We start from the raw sequence: 18,395 nt of genomic DNA, 5'->3' as shown, positions 1-18,395 counted from the left end.
TTAAAATGTGATTTCCTCTTAGACTCACACACCAGTTTCAGGAGAAATGTTCTAACTCATTAACTGATGACATAATTAAATTTTAATTTGGATTCCTTACAAGACACATAAAAGGCTGAAACATTTTGCGATAAAAGGAAGAGCTGAACCAGGGTGTGGGCTTAAAGATGAAAAATGTCTTATGGTAACCACAGGGCACCTGATTTCCCTGTGCTGATACAATACAAATAAGTTCTTTAAATTCTGATGATTTCTTATTACACCAATTCCTTTCATTATGAAAGAAGCCACTTCCTTTAGTAAAGGCCAACGATGGCAGGTAGAAATAAACCTTTGATGCAATCAATTAAAAATGTCCAAAAGGGCACAGTGTGTTTCTGACTGATCCTGTTTTTGAAAATTCATGGCGCTAAGGAATTGGGTACTTCCTCACTTCTCCACCTGCGGCCAAGAGTCCTTTCAGTGGCAGAGTTGTCCATCCACGCCCCCCTCCCCACCGCCCACACACATTCTGAAAGGACTGAAGGTCCAAAAATAGGCTTTGCTATAAACTTTTCAAGAACACATCTGCTGTGAGAAATAAGATGTTTGTAGCTTTGGGACTCTGAACAAAGCATAAAGGAGATGCATTTAAAAATGTTTATTAAAGGCTGAAGAGTCTTCCCACATAAGGAAGAGGTGACCAGACCCACTCCGCTGCATGTCAGGTTCTGACCTGAAGATTGACGGTTTAAAGAGGATGCAGCCACTTGCATTTCTTGCTAAAAATAAACCAAGAGGAGCTTAATGTAAAAGATAGGCTACGGCAGCTGTTAGGAAGTTTGAGCTCAAATAACCAGTGGGCCCCACTCCATGTGAGACAGGGTGAGCCTCGCCAGAAAGTGTGGCTAAAAGGCGGCAAGGAGGCCAGTATACATGACTGCCCTTTGAGAACTGATGTGGTTGCTTCCTGTTCACTGAAGACTTTAATTAGGAATTTATTCTTCTTCGCAGATGCTTCATTTAGCTGTGTTTTAATTATAGAGCTTGACAAAAAAAGCCAAAAGAAGAGCAAGGAGGGTGAGGCCCACAGACACCGTCAGGGCTCCGTCTTGATGGAGCCTTTGCAGCCACAGCCCCACTCTGGAACCAGCCGAGACGCCCTGGGACATGGAGCTCAGGGGACCCCCATGCCTGCTTCTGAATTCCTAGGAAGAGAGAGACACAGAAGAAAATAATTTTAAAATACAAAGAAAGCCCCATTATGATATCAATCAAGTAATGGGTCCCAAGAAGGATTTTTTTTTTCTTTTTAACTGAGATATAACTGACATATAACCTTGTCTTAGTTTCAGGTGTACAGCCTAATGCTCGGTGTTTGTATATGACCACCCCTGTAAGACCACTTAACATCTATCACCGCACATAGTCATAGATTTATTTGTCTTGTGATGAGAAGTTTCAGAGCATATATCCTTTTGAGTTAGTATTTTCGTTTCCTTTGGAAATATTCCTAGAAGTGGAATCGCTGGATCATACAGCAGTTCTATTTTGAATTTTGTAAGGAACTTCCATACTGCTTTCCACAGTGGCTGGACCAATTTACATTCCTACCAACAGTGCACAAGGGTTCCCTATCCACATCCTTGTCAACGCTTATGTCTTGTCTTTTTAATAAGAGTGATTCTAACAGGTGTAAGGTATATCACCCTGTGGTTCTGATTTGCATTTCCCTCTGGCAATCCGGGACTGGTTGGGGGATGTAATAGTGTGCAAAGCCAGATGGTCAGGGAGGAGCCTGAGCCCAGGCTGGGCGGGTACACCACACCGCTCCTGCTCATCCTGGCCCTGCAGTGCCTGCCGCTGCTGCTCTTCATAGCACTACTGCGGAGGCGGGAGAGGCTCGCCAGCTGTATGCCCGATGTCTGGTGAGTGGTGCTCCTGCTGTGGGAGCACACTGACCACCAGGGGGCAGCTCCTGCACTAATCACCTGCCCCCTGGTGTTCAGTGCATGTCATAGCGACTAGTCGACCGGTCTTTTGGTTGCTTAGGCTTTTATATATATATATAGATTGAGGCCACAGAACCATAAGGATCCAGTAAGAAAAGTGTAGGACAGGCTCTATGCAAACATTCTAAGAAGCATATTTATGGACACACCACATGCCCAGCAGTGCTCTAAGTACTCTACATCCCTCTCTCCTTTATAACACCCAACCTCCTAGGGAAGTAGTTCACATGAATAAATCCCAATTTTAAGTACTCACCCTGTTTACAGATAGTAGGAATAAATGGTGAAGTGGATGAGAGGCTGGGCTTTAATGAAGCTAAGGTTAGGCTTGGCAGTAACCTATCATTGATAATGCAATATCTACACTAATAAAAGAGAAAGATGCAAGTTGGATATCACTTCATGATGCCTGATTGCCAATCAGGAGTGAGTATGTAAATTAACCCAACAAAGATGACAGGTTAATTTGCATACACAGGCATTGAACAGCTTGGGGGAGGAGGGGAGAGCAGCCACTTGCACACGTGTCAGTGCCGAACAGCCTGGGTCCTAGGGATGGGCGTTCTTGGGACCCAGGCCTCTCTGAGGCTATAGGCCCATGTGTAGGCCTGGAGTGGTCAGGGTCCCGGAACGACCCCTGGCCACTCTGGGCCTATGTGCACATGGCAGAGCAGCTGGGGGCGGGTTGGGAACATCCCCAGGACCCAGGTGCTCCGAGCCGTCGCACGTGCAAGTGGCTGGGGCAGGGTGGGAATGTCCCCTGCAGCGCGAGGGCAGACAGCAGACTGTGGGGGACTGCTTACCCCTCGCCAGGTGGCAAGGAGCTAGCAGTCCTCCGTAGCAAGTGAGCAGACAGCAGAGCCCTGCTTGCTCCTGGCTGCGGCAGTAAGGGGCAAGCAGTCCCCCACAGGGCCCCCACAGAGAGCAGACAGCAGGGCTCTGCTTGCCCCTGGCACCGGTGGTGAAGGGCAAGCAGGCCCCCACAGAGAACATACACTAGGCCCTGTGGTGGTATCAAGCAGGCAGGTCTTCAGAGAGCAGAGAACCACGGGGAGCAGGCCTAAACCATCAGTAGGACATTCCCTGAGGGCTCCCAGATTGGAGAGGGTGCAGGTCTGGCTGAGGAGATTTCCCCCCTTCCCCCCGACAAAAATTTTGTGCACCGGGCCCCTAGTAAAGAATTAAAAAAAAAAAATCAAAAAAAAAAAAAAAATCATGGCAGTACCTAATTATTAAAATGACTATCAAGATCAAGACCACACAGACTTTTCCCCTCTTCTGCTACACAACCTCAGAAAGGCAATGGTGTTATTTTAGGTTAGTCTATGGAAGGACTGTTCAGGAGAGCCAGCCTCAGGTCGGGCGCACTCTGCACACCCGGCCTTGCAGTTCTGAGCCTTGTTGAGTTTGCAAATGTGACCTGTAGATGGCACATTCCCGAGTATTCTCTGAACATACGCAGACATACGTGATCTGCTCGCATTAGAACATGTTGCAAAATGTGTTTTAATGAGGAACAGTTGGTCTGGTTCTGCTCAAATAAAAGACATCTCTGTAAGAGAGTTGCCACCTGTCTTCCCATCTTGCAGTGCAGCTTCTAAATGAGCTCTTCTGTCCCTGACACCTGCAGGTGTCACAGGGCCCTGAAATCATAGGCCACGTGCCAGCTCCCTTCCTGAAGTTGACAGGCAGCCTCGGTCCTGTGCTCGATGTCATTCCAGATAGCAGGGCACTCAGTGGAGTGAGGGTGACACGCTACCTTTCCCCACTATTCTTCTAAACATTCCTCAAATTGGGACTATCTTAACATCATATAACCACGCCTGCCTAATTATCTCCATACCAAAGATGTAAGTATTTTCTAGTTTTTATAGTCTATGTAAATAATGCCCTATGCATTGTCCATGAGCATTAATGGTACGCTGGCTTTAATGGCCTCAGCAATTAAATGTGGAATCAATTACATGTTTTCATTTGTTTTGAGAGGACATTTACATTTTAAAACCTCTGTCACAGAGTTACATGATGACAGCACAGTATTGTCAAGCCCTTCTGTATCACTTTTGGGCATGAACAACTCTGAATCAGACATTATCCTTATGTCATTTTTCCTCCCCCCTCACTTCAAATGTATAATTGCTGTCATTAGAAAGGCAAAAAAATTAAAAAAAAAAAAAAACTAGAACACACACACACACACACACACACACACACACATCACTATAACCTTGATTTTTTAATCTTATTTTGGTGATAGCATAGTAAACACCAGGCTTTGCTAATAAGGCCAGACATGAATTATTAAACTATCTACCATATGATCAAATGCATTTCAGATTATATTCTGAATAATTCTGCCTTGACGTTCACCAAAGGGGAAGATCTGACGTGCCCTGCAGGGTCTCCGTGAGCCTCCCTTTCAGAGTGCCCAACCCTCTGACTCAAACTGCACCAAATGGAAAAAAGAAATAATCCAAAGCTTGCATCTGCCCATCACTTAATTATTGTTTTATGTAAGACCTCGCTTCATCCGACTTAGATATGAAAACAACACAGCTCCCAATGCTTTTTAATGGATTCAAAATATTTCTCATGTGTAAAATCTTCTCATGGCTCAAAGGCACTGCTGGAGCTCCAAGTGGACGCTAACAGCGATAAAGAGAAATAATTAGATAGCTCATAACTCAAGATAAATTAGAGTTTAGGATCTTTATTTTTAACAAAGCTCAGACATATAGCGTATGCAGGAAATCTATCAAGACCAAATATGTGATCAAGGAAAGGAAGTTTTCTTAAAACATACATTATGCAGTATAGCATACTATCAGAAAAGAACCTCAAAATCTCCTGATTTTGAAAGACTTTAAATACAAAATTACCTTCATATCCAAAAGCTATCTTGATCATAATTGCATTTTACGCTGCAAAATATAAATTGAAGGAAGCCCCTCCTACGGTAAGCATCCTTAACGCAAACGGCTGCGTGGGTCCCATATAACAAGGAGTGGACACAGGTGGCCGCTCAGCGTTTGCAATGCCTTCCCAACCCTCTAGTGGTGGGATTCTATCTGAATACCCTCATCTTCTTTGAAGTCCTTAATCTTTAACTTAGCACCAATATGCATTCAAATGAGTTTACATATTTCTAATTTTTTACTTGTTACAATAATGAAAATAAGGGGGATGTTGCAGGACAAAAGAATCAGATCTAGAATTAACACAGTGTAGAAATCTTTGCCAATAGTACTGCATTGTCATGTGTTTATACATAATTTCTCTAGTTCTACAAAAAATGAGAGGTTGCAAGCTTTGCCAAACGTATGCTATCAGAGATCTGGCATCTTAGCTGGAGATACATTTATTTTTATTTCTTTACTAGAGGCCGGGTGCATGAAAATTTGTGACTCTGGGGGTCTCTCAGCCTAGCCTGTGCCCTCTCGCAGTCCGTGACCCCTCAGGGGATGTCCACCTGCAGGCTTAAGCTGGCAGTCAGACATCCCTCTGGTAGCCCAGAAGCCCTCGGGGGATGTCTGACTGCGGCTTAGGCTGTGGAGGAGGTGGGAGAGGTTCCCGCCATCGCCACTGCACTTGCAGCCATCAGGCGGGCTGGTGGCTGAGTGGAGTGCACTGACCACCAGGAGGCAGGTCCAGCATTGAGAGTCTGCTCCCTGGTGGTCAGTGCACGTCATAGCAACTGGTCGTTCTGCCCTTAGGATCAATTTGCATATTGCCCTTTTATTATATAGGATTGTTACTAATTTTTTTCTTCTCAATAGAGGAGTTTTTCTTATTAGCCATACTTAATAAAATTATACTAGAAGTTATGTAGGTCTCTCTTTTGCTAACTAAGTATCAGCCACAGATGTAAGACAAGTTTAGACACACACACACACACACACACACACACACACACACACAAAACAAACCTTGAAATAAAGAAAGAACCAGAAGGCTCACATAGAACTATGCAGTTTCTAATCGCAATGTTCATACAGTGCCAGAAATCTGAACTCATCTATTCCAAATTATTGGCTGGAGCTAAGCACTAGTACAAACTAAAGCTGCTCCGCAGGTGTGACAAAGCTGAAGGAAGAAAGAAAAAGTTAACTGGGTCAAGATGCTCCACTGATGATGAAGTCCTTTAAATAATCTCTTCAACCACAACTGAAACCATCCTCCTTCCATGGAGTATACACAGGAAGCTGTGGAGTAGGATGTTGAGGAACATTACAATTGCGTGAAGTTAATCTTTAAGTAATCAATTCAACTCAAAATAATTACTCCTAAGAATTTCTTTCAACTAGGTAACCATGAAAGTGTTTTGGCAGATGTTTGTGCTTTAAATGAAAAAGAAGCCATGATGTTAACAGCTATTACAATGCAACCCTCTCATCCTGTTCCAAGTACCATTTTCAATGACACCGGAGATATGGTTTTAGCATCAGTGAGCTCCATGAACTACATAAAATGAATAAAGGAGATGGCAGGTACTTTGTTTTGTCTCAAAGAGTCTCATAAAATGATGAGCTAACATGTAAAATGTTTCCTATAATACGCCATGATATTCAGTTTGGAGAATTGAGATAAACTAGTTAAGAACATGGTACATACTAACTATAATTACACTAAACTCAGTCATCTAGAAAAAGTTCACATCTCTAGACCTTTTTTCCTATCACTTCCAAAGTTCCATTATGTGTACTTCCAAAAATCCACTCCAATGAATGCCTATTTTATCTTTAAATTTTTAGTTTGAATATAGACAGTTTATATAAAAAAAATCCTATCAAAGTAACTTAAAATAACTGAAAGATTAACACTAAGAAACTTAATAATTCTATGACTATAAAAGTGTAGTGGGCAGCCTCTAAAACATCCCCAACAACCCCTACCTCCTGATATTCACGTGCTTGTGTAATACCTTTCCTTTGACCATGGGCTAAATGTACTGATATGCTTCTAATTAACACTTGTCATAAATGATGGGGTGTTAGAAATTAGATTAGAAAAAAACTGTGGCTTCTCTCTTCCTCATTCTGTTTGCCTGCTCTGTGGGCAGCCAGCTGCCAAGTGTGGGCTGCCCTATGCAGAGCCTCATGAGAAGTCACTGAGGGAGACCTCTGATCAATAGCCAACAAAGAACCAAGACCTCAATTTAAAAGCCATGAGAGCCAGAATGCCAGCATCAAACCACAGGTAGACTCAGAAGCACACCTTCCCCAGCTGAGCTCTCAGTTGAGACAGCACCCCGGTTGACACCCTGACTGCAACCTCATGACAGGCATCAAGCCAGAGGCACCCAGCTAAGCAGTGTCCAGATTTCTGAGTCACTGAAGCTCTCAGATAACAAATGTTTATTGTTTTAAGTTGCTAAGTTGGCAATTTGTTATACAGCAGGAGATAACTAACAAAAATATTCCAGGTAGAGGGCTAGAAAATGATTCACATGTAAGTTTAAACATTATTTGTAATGGAGGCATTGCAGACCAAGGAAAGATAGACTTTCAGTAAAATTTTCTGGAATAATTCATTATACACTCATAAAACAATGAAATTTGCCTCTACCTACCATGTTTAAAAATCTATTATAGCCAAAACCAGTTTGGCTCAGTGAATAGAGCATCGGTCTGTGGACTGAAAGGTCCCAGGTTCGATTCTGGTCAAGGGTATGTACATTGGTTGCAGGCACACCCCGGTAGGGAGGCATACAGGAGGCAGCTGGTCAATGTTTCTCTCTTATTGATGTTCTGGCTTTCTATCCCTCTCCCTTCCTCTCTGTAAAAAAAATCACTAAAATATTTTTTTAAAAAAATATATTACAGATTGGTTTCTTACCTAGCAAAGGCAAAACTGGAAAAATTTAGAAGACAATACGGGCCAAAAATCTGTCTAATCCACAAGGGTAGGAAAATAGTTCTTAAATCACAAAAATATCCACAGTCCTATGAGCACCAAAAAGAAGTCAAAATACAAGCCAGAAAATGGGAGAAGACATTTGCTTCACATATAGCTTATTTTACATAAAGAAATCCTAAAAATCAATAAGATGGTATCAATTCAATAGAAGAAAATGAGCAAAAGACTCACACAGACTCTTTACTGAAGAGGAAATGTGAATAAATAGAGAAAGAAACCAATCAATATATTAAAATGTGCACAACCTCATTCACAATCAAGAGAAAACAAGTTAAAAACACAGTGAGATACCAATTCTCCACCATGTTGGCAAAAAGTAAGAGGCCTACCAATCTAAGTGTGGATGAGAATGCAGAGGCATCAGACCACATCAACACCACTATGGGTGGGGATCTAAATAAACTAACACAACCACCTTGGGAAACAGTGGGGCTGGGGCATTATCTGGTAAAGTGGGAGTGGTGCACACCTGACAACCCCACAATCCCACTCTTGAGTGTGTCACCAAGACTACGTTGCAAGTACGAGTCAATCTCAAGTCCCCATCATGGCTGATGGGATTTGAGTTAGAAGCTCTAGCATGGTTTAGAGTAGAGAGGGAGGTGGGGGAGGGGCTGGTCAAAGGTAGAATAAAGTACCCCTGGGGTGTGAGGCTCAAGCTGTGGAGTCAGGGCTTCCTGAGAACATTAGCTTTCCAAGCTGTTTCGCTAACAACGGGTTTCTTTTTTAAGATGGTTCCCAGTAACTAACCTACCTCTTCTCCTTTAACACTCCTCCTTTTCTTTCAATTCCTAAGGTGTTCCTTGCCACCTTTTAAAAGATTACTGGCCAAGGTGGAAAACAGAAAATAAAGGGCCACTCAGTGGCCAATAACACATCTTCTCATTTTTCATTTGGGTTCTATGGGATAAGATCAGTTCCTGTATTCATTTCCTAAGGCTGCTGTAACAAATTACCACAAACCAAGTGGCTTAAAACAACATAAACTTATCATGTTACAATTCTGGAGCTCAGCAGTCTGAAAGGAGTCTCACTGGACTACCATGAAATGAGGTGCCGTCCTCCTTCTGGAGGCTCTAGGGGAGATCCACTTCCTTGCCTTTTCCAGCTGGCATTCTTTGGTTCCTGACCCCCTCCCATGGTCCAAAGTCAGAAATCTCTTCACTCTGACCTCTGATTCTCTAGCTACCCTTATACTTTTAACGACTATCTTGATTACTCTGGGCCCACCTAGATAATCCAGGATAATCTTTAATCTATGGTCAACTGGTTAGCAAATTTAATTCCATGTATAAAGTAACTCCTGGGTCACCATGGAACTTAGCACATTCACAGGTTCTGGGGATTAGGATGTGAACATCTTTGGGGCTGTTTTCCTGACTACTACAGGCCCCATGGGTGATAATGTTGTGTTGAGCCATAAAGTACACACATCTCAGAGAAAAACACCATACTCTAGTGCTGTCGTCAGCAAACCATGGCTCACGAGCCACATGTGGCTCTTTGACCCCTTGAGTGTGGCTCTTCCACAAAATACCATAGCCTGGGTGAGTCTATTTGGAAGAAGTGGTGTTAGAAAAAGTTTAAGTTTAAAAAAAAATCGGCTCTCAAAAGAAATTTCAATTGTTGTACTGTTGATATTTAGCTCTGTTGACTAATAAATTTGCCGACCAGTGCTCTAGTGTACTTAATGTTTCCCAATAGAGGAGCATGAGAAAATCTCTTAATTTATACTAACTTTTACATTTTGGATTGCTTATGTAAAAATGAGGGTTTTTTGGTGTGTTTTTTTCCCCTCTAAAAACTAGATCCAATCCTTCCAGTTCTACAACTCAATATCTAAAAGTAAGACATTGAGCTATAGAGCTGGAGTGACTGGATCTAAGCTTCAGCAGAACGTGAACCTTGTGGGACTACAGAAGCAGTGTGGAGAGATGTGCAGCCCACAAGCAAAAAAGCCAGGATTTCATAGTATGTGGCAGAATGGATATATTCAGGGTCCCAGTTCTTCAGACGGCCTGTATCTGTGCCTTCTATCACATAGCTAGGTAATGTTCTCCCTGGTCTTGACCATATGACTTACTTTGACCAGTGGGATGCTATAAAAAATAGAGCATGCTGTGAAACTGAGCATTTCTGTGTGCTGTTCTTCTTTCTCTGCCTTCACCATGAGAACATGCCCTAACGCCTGTTTTGGATGAGATCTAAAGAGCAGAACAGACTCATCCAAATCATCCTCGCTGAGGCCATCTAGCTCTGTCAGCTGAAGTACTGGGCATGCCAGCCAGCCCACCAAAGTGAGAAGAGGGTTACTCAGGAAGGTCTCACTGATAAGGTAGTCTTTCAGCAGAGACCTGCATGAAGGAGACGGCAGACATGTCACACAGGCATCTGAGAGAAGCACCTTCTAAGTAGAGGGACTAGCAAGGGAAAAGTTCCTCCTGAGGGAGGGTATCTGCTGTGTTTAATTCAAGGAGCAGCATGAGGCCAGTGTAGCTGGCCCACCATGTCTGAGGTGGATAATGGTCAATGGAGCATGAGGGGTCAGGACACTAAGTCCCATAGACCATTTCAGGACGTTGGCTTCCACTCTGAGCATGAGTGGAAAACCCTACAGATTTTTATTTTTATTTTTTTATTGTGTTAAGATATATATAACATAAAATTTATCATTTTTGCTATTTTAAGTGCACAATTCAGTGGCATTAATTACAGTCATCATGTTGTACAGCCATTATCACTGTCAATTCCTAAGATTTTTTATCACTCCAAACAGAAACTCTGAAATCAGCAAGAAATAACTCCTCATCTCCAACCTTAGCTCCTGACAAGCTCTAATCTATTTCCTGTTTCTATGAATTTGCCTATTCCAGATCTTTCATACAAGTGAAATAATAAATATTTGTCCTTTTTTGTGTTTTGCTTATTTCACTTAGCATAATGTTTTCGAGGTTCATCCACATGGTTGAATATGCATCAGAATTTCATTTCTTTTTATGGATGAAGTTCTACTGTATGTGTATATCACAGTTCATCTACTCATTGGTTGATAGACCCTTGGGTTGTTTCTACCTTTTGATTATTATGAATAATGGAAATTTATATACAAGTACCTATTTGAATGCCTATTTCAATTTTTTGGGTACATGTGCTGGGTCATATGGAATCCTGGATGGGTGTGCGCTGAAGAGAGACATAATCTGATCTACATAGAGTTAGGAACAGGGAGACTGATTATAGAAAAGAAAAAATCACCTCTTGAAGAAAGAAAAAGATCTGTAGCAAATAATGCTACCATGTTCCATAGATGCTTTGTGGTTGTTCAGAGGAACTAGCCTCATCTGAGGGATAACAGAACAGACAGAGCAACTCAATCAATCAAAAGGGGGAATCACAATCACAAAGTTTTAATTTTAGGCAACTATACTTCATAAATGTTGTTGTTGGTTATAAATGTGCTTGCAAAGACCAGTGACCAAGTCCTCTTCTCACGGTATATACACTGAGTGGCCAGATTATTATGATCTCTGAACGCATAATAATCTGGCCACTCAGTGTGTGTGTGTGTGTGTGTGTGTGTGTGTGTGTGTGTGTATATATGTATGTATGTATATATATATATATATATATATATATATATATATATATATATATATATAAATTCGTGCATGGGTAGGGTCCAGCCAGCCTGGCTAGGGGGAGGGGACATGGGCGGTTGGCCAGCCTGCCTGCTGTTCAAACACCTGGTCTAGGGGACAATTTGCATATTAACCTTTTATTATATAGGATATACAGTGAGTGGCCAGATTATTATGTGTTCAGAGATTATAATAATCTGGCCACTCAGTGTATGTGATGTGGGTAAAGAGCCCATGTCCATAGACATGTTATTACTAGTACCGGGATTCACTAGCCCTAGATAAATCTTCACAGGCTATCACCATGCCACCAATTTCACACCACATATTCACTGATCCCTCCCTATATGCCAGGTACTGCTCTGAATGTTTTCCATGCTTTATCTCACTTCACTGTCAAGATCACTTTATTAAACAGATTTGATTGCCCCTAATTTATAAAGTGGGAAACACATCTGGAGAGTGACCAACCAATGACCACAGTTGTAAGAGATATACAAAATTCCAAATCCACACAGCATGACCCCAAGCTCCTGTGCTCAAGGGGAAACTTGATTCTTTTGAAATGGATGTTTGCAAGAAAGAAGTCCTTGGAGCCAGGGCCTCTAGGAGAAAAGGTCAATGATGACAAAATATACCTGCAATAGTCCTTTGCTTTTATGGCCCCTGAATTTCTTGCAAGTAGTGGCAAATGTGAAAGGCACTGCATCCTGTTTTTATAGATTGACTTCCTATCAGATAACTGTCACCTTGACATATGGCTTGAATATTTATGTTTCTCGGTAATTTTGTAGAATTGTACTGAGGAGACAGAGGGACAGGAGAAAATTTGTTTCTCCAAGGCCCTTTAACTTTAAAACACCGAAACTATGCTCAAAACAAAGATATTCATGGTTCTATTATTTTAGGCACAACTCAAAGTCAATACCCTGAGTATGACAGGAGAAACAAGCTATCACTTTCATCACGAGAAAGTAAAAGGAAAGAAAACTAAAATTTATGGTTAGAAGCATGCCGGGCTGTAAAGTACACATCCTTAACAGCCCCATGAAAAGAATTTAAATTTGCAAGATTACTATCAGTTTAAAAAGGGGCTTTTGCAATCTGCTTATCGAGATGTCAAATGACTTCAAAGAGCAGGTTGGGTGGCTTGCCTATGATGAGTTTAGCCTTTGAAAAATACATTAATTTCCTAGGTTGAAGTTAACAGAAGATTTTAACCTATTTTTGTATTCTCAACTTTCCAGCCTCTGGTTGAGAAACCATCTCATCCACCCTGCATACCACTGAAAGCCCAGTTCATTCAACAAATATGTATTGAGCACCACATCTGAGCTTGGTACAATGCTAGGGCCTGGAACTGGTGATGAAACAGACAGGTAGCCCTTCTCTTATGAGCTTTTCTTCACTGTTACACTCGGGCTCAAAAACTTTCCAACATGCATGGTAGAAACTTCCTAGTATTCACTCTTATGTTCTTATTCATACAGAAGTATGTATTTCCCAAGTTCTTGAAATTAGGTGGGGCCATGTGAATAGTTCTGGCCAATGGATGTGAAAAGAAATACCACATGCCATTCCAGTGCCGAGGTGGTGAAAAGCCTGGTTCTTTAGCAATTCCCTTCTTGCAGTCAACCTGGGGCCCTCAGTGACTGTGTGGGAACAGACAGCTCCGGTTCCAAACCGCCCACTAAATGCTACAGATGTGCTGTAGTATGTAGTACCTTTGTAATATCAAGCCTGAGATTTCAGAGCTAACTGGTTATTTCAGGACAGCTTAACAGCTGGGCCCTAAATTACCATGGACTAATACATGTGTTTTATTGCTAAAAGTATTAGCCAAAAGTTTTCTATTTGACTTCAACATCCAGAGGCTCCACTCATTAGAGAACATGATTTTCCACTGCTTTCCCATTTGCTGAGGGATGCCCGAATGAAGTCTGATTTATTCCTATGCATTGTGTCACTCTGTGAACAATTAATTTCTCATTGAGAAAAATGTCCTTCTTATCTGCCTAATTACCCTCAAAGTCCAGTTCTAATCTCACCATGTCCATGTAGTAGAAATTATTTGAATGCTCTCTCCACACAGACAGTTCTCCACAGAACATAGATTCTAAGGAACATTTCCCATCCTCCTTTGTCCCCGAGGTTGCAAACGTAAGACCTAGGTCAGCGTTTTTCAACCGCTGTTCCGCGGCACACTAGTGTACCGCGAGATGTTGCCTGGTGTGCCGTAGGTGCAGACAAGACAAGAATTTTATAATTTTTCACTATTTTGTTTACTTAATATTTCATAATAAAGTAATCATAAAATACTTTCTTTGTGTTTATTTGATTCCTATTCAAGAGAATTACTTTATATATAGTCAATATAGGCACAGAGTTAAATTTTTTAACATTTTCTAATGGTGGTGTGCCTCGTGATTTTTTTCATGAAACAAGTGTGCCTTTGCCCAAAAAAGGTTGAAAAACACTGACCTAGGTTCTATATTCAGATACAACACATGTGAGACGCTGATTATGAAGCAAGTTCCACGAGGAAGAAGACAGGGCTTGGGACCTCTGCTTGCTGGGCCGGGGGTAGAGGTAACATCTCCTACCAGCAGCCTCTGTGTGGTTATGGATATTATTTTCTGAAAAAACTCAGAGTTTATTTCACAGCTCTTCTAACAATTCTGTGAACTATCTAGTGTCACTTTTTAAACCCCTCCTGTTTAAACTCACTAAACTGGTCTCTGTTGTCTGTAAAGAATGCAGACACATACATTTCCTGATACCACAATCATTCAGAGGTCGCCTATCTTCTACCTTCCAATTGTTTATGATCTGATGTCATCTAATTTGGTACTTGATATGTTATAGATTTTGTTTCCATCCAAACCAGGACACTTTGGGGAGTGAAAGAAAGGGCACTGTTATTATTTAGATGAGGACAAAGGTTATGAACTAGTCCTGTCCCAGACAAACCAAGACACACTGTCATACCTGGCACTTATAAATGAAAGACATTTGAAGGAAAAGTAATATAGTAAAAATCAGGCATGAAAGACACCTGGCACTTGGTTACATCATCACAGGAGATAACATTCTCCTGGAGTACCCCTAGACCCAGCCACCAGACACCGGCTCAGATGACCGTTCAGGTCTGGAGGTTTCTGAAATATGGCATTGCTTTTCATAAGAAAGCTTTTTCCATTTGGCACTTTTATGATGAAGAATAACCTTTGTTCTAATGAATTCATTTAGATTTGGTAAACATCACCCATCACTCTAACCACAAGAGTAGTTATGCTGCACAGGGTGGCTAGTGAGCCTACATAAGACCCTCTCTCTCACCCTTATACCTCCTTAAAAGTGTCACAATATGCTGACATTATTACCAGAAGAACATTCAGACTAAAATACCCTCAACAGTCAAGAATCGCTTTCATGCCAAAACCAGTTTGGCTCAGTGGATAGAGCGTCGGCCTGTGGACTCAAGGGTCCCGGGTTCAATTCCGGTCAAGGGCATGTACCTTGGTTACGGGCACATCCCCTGTAGGGAGTGTGCAAGAGGCAGCTGATCGATGAGAGAGAGATGTTTCTAACTCTCTATCCCTCAATGTTTCTAACTCTCTTCCTCTCTGTAAATAATCAATAAAATAAAATAAAAAAAGAATTGCTTTCATTATTTCTATCTTTAATATTTAGTCCAGTGAGTAGATAATATTAGGTTGAATAAATGCTGACATATAAGAAGCCAGGTGTGACCTGCATGCTGTATGTTAATGCATTAATATGTTAATAATTCTTCTCTTGCCCTCAGCCCTTCCTTACTCTAGGCGTCTGCTCATGCCTTGGCCGCGGCTTGCTATTCTTTCTATCCCCTCCCCCAGTGTGGGGAGAGCATAGAGAGGCGGGAAGGCCCAATACCCTCTTAAGATGCCTCTTTGTGAGTGTGCACAGCAATGTAATGAATACTTCATGTGTCCTAGGTGCCTTGGTCCAGGCTAGAATAAAAAGTTGAGATAATACAGGTAGAAAGCCTTAAAACTAAGCACATAGTAGAGGCTTACTAAATGGTAGCTATTATTATCAAGTCAGAATTAGTTCCTTGGTGCAGGCAATTTCCCTCACCAAGCCCCAGCTATGAGCCCCAGGGGGAGAGAAATTATCATCAGTGGTTGTACAATCAGTGAGGGAAGTGAAATGAAAGCTAATTGTTTAGCATCAGCTAGCTCTGCTGATACTTTGGATGGCACTCAAATTGCTACATGAAAGGTACTGCAAACATAGCAAACACGTTTTGAACTGACATAATCACACTAGTTCGGCTGTAATGCCCAATTAAAACACAGCTCAGCAGCACAGAACTGTGAAACCCAAATATTTCCTAATGGGCCTGCAAAAGAGACTAATTAGATGCAATACGAAAGAAATGCACTAAATATTAAATGTACTGTGGTATTAATCGTTGGTGACACCACTTTAACATATGGGCAATGGAGAAGAAAAAGACACTAGAAAAACTGCTTGGGACTGGAGCCAATAACTTTGGGGTGGAAGGAAAAGAGGAAGGAACACACCCTCATTTGCCTCTAACACGGTTAGCTGATCTGTTTGAAATTAGAACCACTTTCAACTGTTTTAACTTAATTATTAAGCCATTTCTTAACCTCATGGATGCAGTTTTCATGTGCTTTCAAATCTGGCCCTGAACTAATAGGCCCTCTCACTTCAATGGTTTTGGAAATGAATGTGAGATGGCGAGGAAAGCACTTTAACAGTGCTTTTCTAAGGGTCAAAGCTCTGAAAATACAGGATAGCCTGTACATAAAACTCAGTGCACCTGCATATCCTGCTGGCCTTTGTCTGGTAATGAGGCGAGCCATGCCACCCTGGCAGACTGGTGCTTCCTTTCCGAGCGCAGTGGGCTGTGCTGGTGCTGAGCTAACTGCTCAGTGCATCCATCATTAGGATCAAAGTCCCCTAGACCAGGAACAGGAGGCAGCCGGGCACTGCAGGGCGCCTTTCCCTTCATTTGTGAGGACAGAAAGGTAGGCCCAGCTCTCATTCTACAATAACTCTCTGAAAAGGCAGCATAAAGAACAAGAGGAAGAAATGTCTGTCAGAAGAACAGCCAATGCTCTAAGGTTGTTCTTGAGTCTGTTACTTTGTCACTCTCATTATATGAGGAACCTCCTAAGATGGCCTGTTTCACCTGCCATTTTGTAGGAAATCATGGCTGATAATTATAGCATTTGAATAAAGGGTTGTGCAATTTTTACTTTCTTTGCTTATAGTAAAACAATGCCTTGATATATATCAAAATTTAATAATGATAATATTAGTAGTAGCCAACACTTATTCGCTGCTAAGCTGTTTCCATGCAAATCCTACAAATTAGGTACTATTATATTATCCCTATTTACAGGAGAGAGAACAGGGGGAGAGAGGCTGAGTAACTTGACCAAGGTCATTTTTCTTATAAGTGGTGAAACAAGTATTCAAACCCAGAAAATCAGAACCTAGAATCCAATGCTCTTTTTTCATAAGTATTTTTATTTATTTCAGAGAGAAAGAGAGATGGAGAGATAGAAACATCAATGATGAGAGAGAATCATTGACCAGCTGCCTCCTGCATGGCCCCTATTTGGGGGTTGGATGGGGGAGGGAATCACGCCAAGCCATACCACTAAGCCACACCAGCCAGGCTAGAATCCATGTTCTTAACTGCTATATTACTCTACAGAATGAAAACCAATGAAAGCAAAGTATTTTTTAAAGTAAAGGAAAAAACTTAAAATAAAAGCCAGGAAATCACTGGTTTTTAAAGCTATACTTATTGAACCCCTCCATCAAGTATTAATACAACAACTTTGCACCAGGCACTTTGTCCACATTATCTAACTTACTTCTCTGTGAATCAGTTATGTCCATGTCACAAATGAAGAATCTGTGATTCAATAAGTCAGTATACAACATCACAGGAATCGTTATTGCAATTTGAACCCAAAGCTGACAGACTCCAAATCTTGACCTCTTTGCACAAAGCCATCCTACTTCTTCTTTCTTTAAAGCAATTCTTTATTACTAGGAATAAATTCAAAAAGAGAAAAACTTTGGAGTAAAACTGACTACTTATAAGTTTAGAATTGGGTGAGAATTTTCTTTTTTTGTCTATTTCTTCCGGGCACAAAATAGCTCTGACTTTTTAAGTACTGATTTTAGAAATTGTAGGAGTCAAGTGATTTGTTAGAACATGGGCCATACAAGGAGAAAGAATACAGGAGTGAAATGGGTCAGCCTTTATGAATGGCCAGTGTTCCTATTCTTTGTCTTACTCAGGCAGACATGCAACTCGAGTAGCACTTGTAACAGCACATGAAGAAAATTAATACTGTCCATTCTCCCATCATTTTAATTTTCTCCTCTCTCTCTCTCTTTTGTGTAAGCTTACTTAGGTATATAAAAGAAAACTAATGCCCAGGAATGACAAACAAGACTCTTGCAATTCAAAAGGCAAGGGGTATAGGCCTGGATTAAAAAACCCAGGCTAATCTCACACTCATCAGGATGGCTACTACCAAAACCAACAAACAAAACCCACCAGAAAATATCAAGTGTTGGCAAGAATGTGGAGGAATTGGAATCCTTGTGCAGTGTTTGTGGGAATATGAAAACTGTACAGACACTTTGGGAAATGGTATGATGGTTCCTAAAATAAAATAAAAAATGTAACTACCAAATGATCTAGTAGTTCCACTTCTGGTTATGTACCCAAAAGAACTGAAAGCAGCATCTCAAAGAGATATTTGTACAACCACACTCATATGAGCATTATTACTAAGAGCCAAAAGGTGGAAGC

The 18,395-nt window shown here is 41.4% G+C and overlaps 1 protein-coding gene across 2 annotated transcripts in view; it reads right to left on the bottom strand.

Moving 5' to 3' along the window:
- Window positions 1–625: 625 nt before the first annotated feature.
- The window catches only part of CDKAL1 (CDKAL1 threonylcarbamoyladenosine tRNA methylthiotransferase), a gene marked incomplete at its 5' end in the record, with an annotated part of 619,533 nt that continues 601,763 nt past the window's right edge, over window positions 626–18,395 (bottom strand). For both annotated transcript variants that reach the window (XM_084872776.1, XM_084872775.1), the window contains one exon: window positions 626–1,187. In XM_084872776.1, the coding sequence (XP_084728902.1) occupies window positions 1,014–1,187 (174 nt within the window). In that variant the 3' untranslated portion in view covers window positions 626–1,013. The remainder of the gene's footprint in view (window positions 1,188–18,395) is intronic.

Source organism: Pipistrellus hanaki, assembly GCF_964339955.1.
Source record: "Pipistrellus hanaki genome assembly, chromosome: 2".
NCBI classification, from domain to species: domain Eukaryota; kingdom Metazoa; phylum Chordata; class Mammalia; order Chiroptera; family Vespertilionidae; genus Pipistrellus; species Pipistrellus hanaki.
This window is presented reverse-complemented; position numbering and strand designations above follow the sequence as displayed.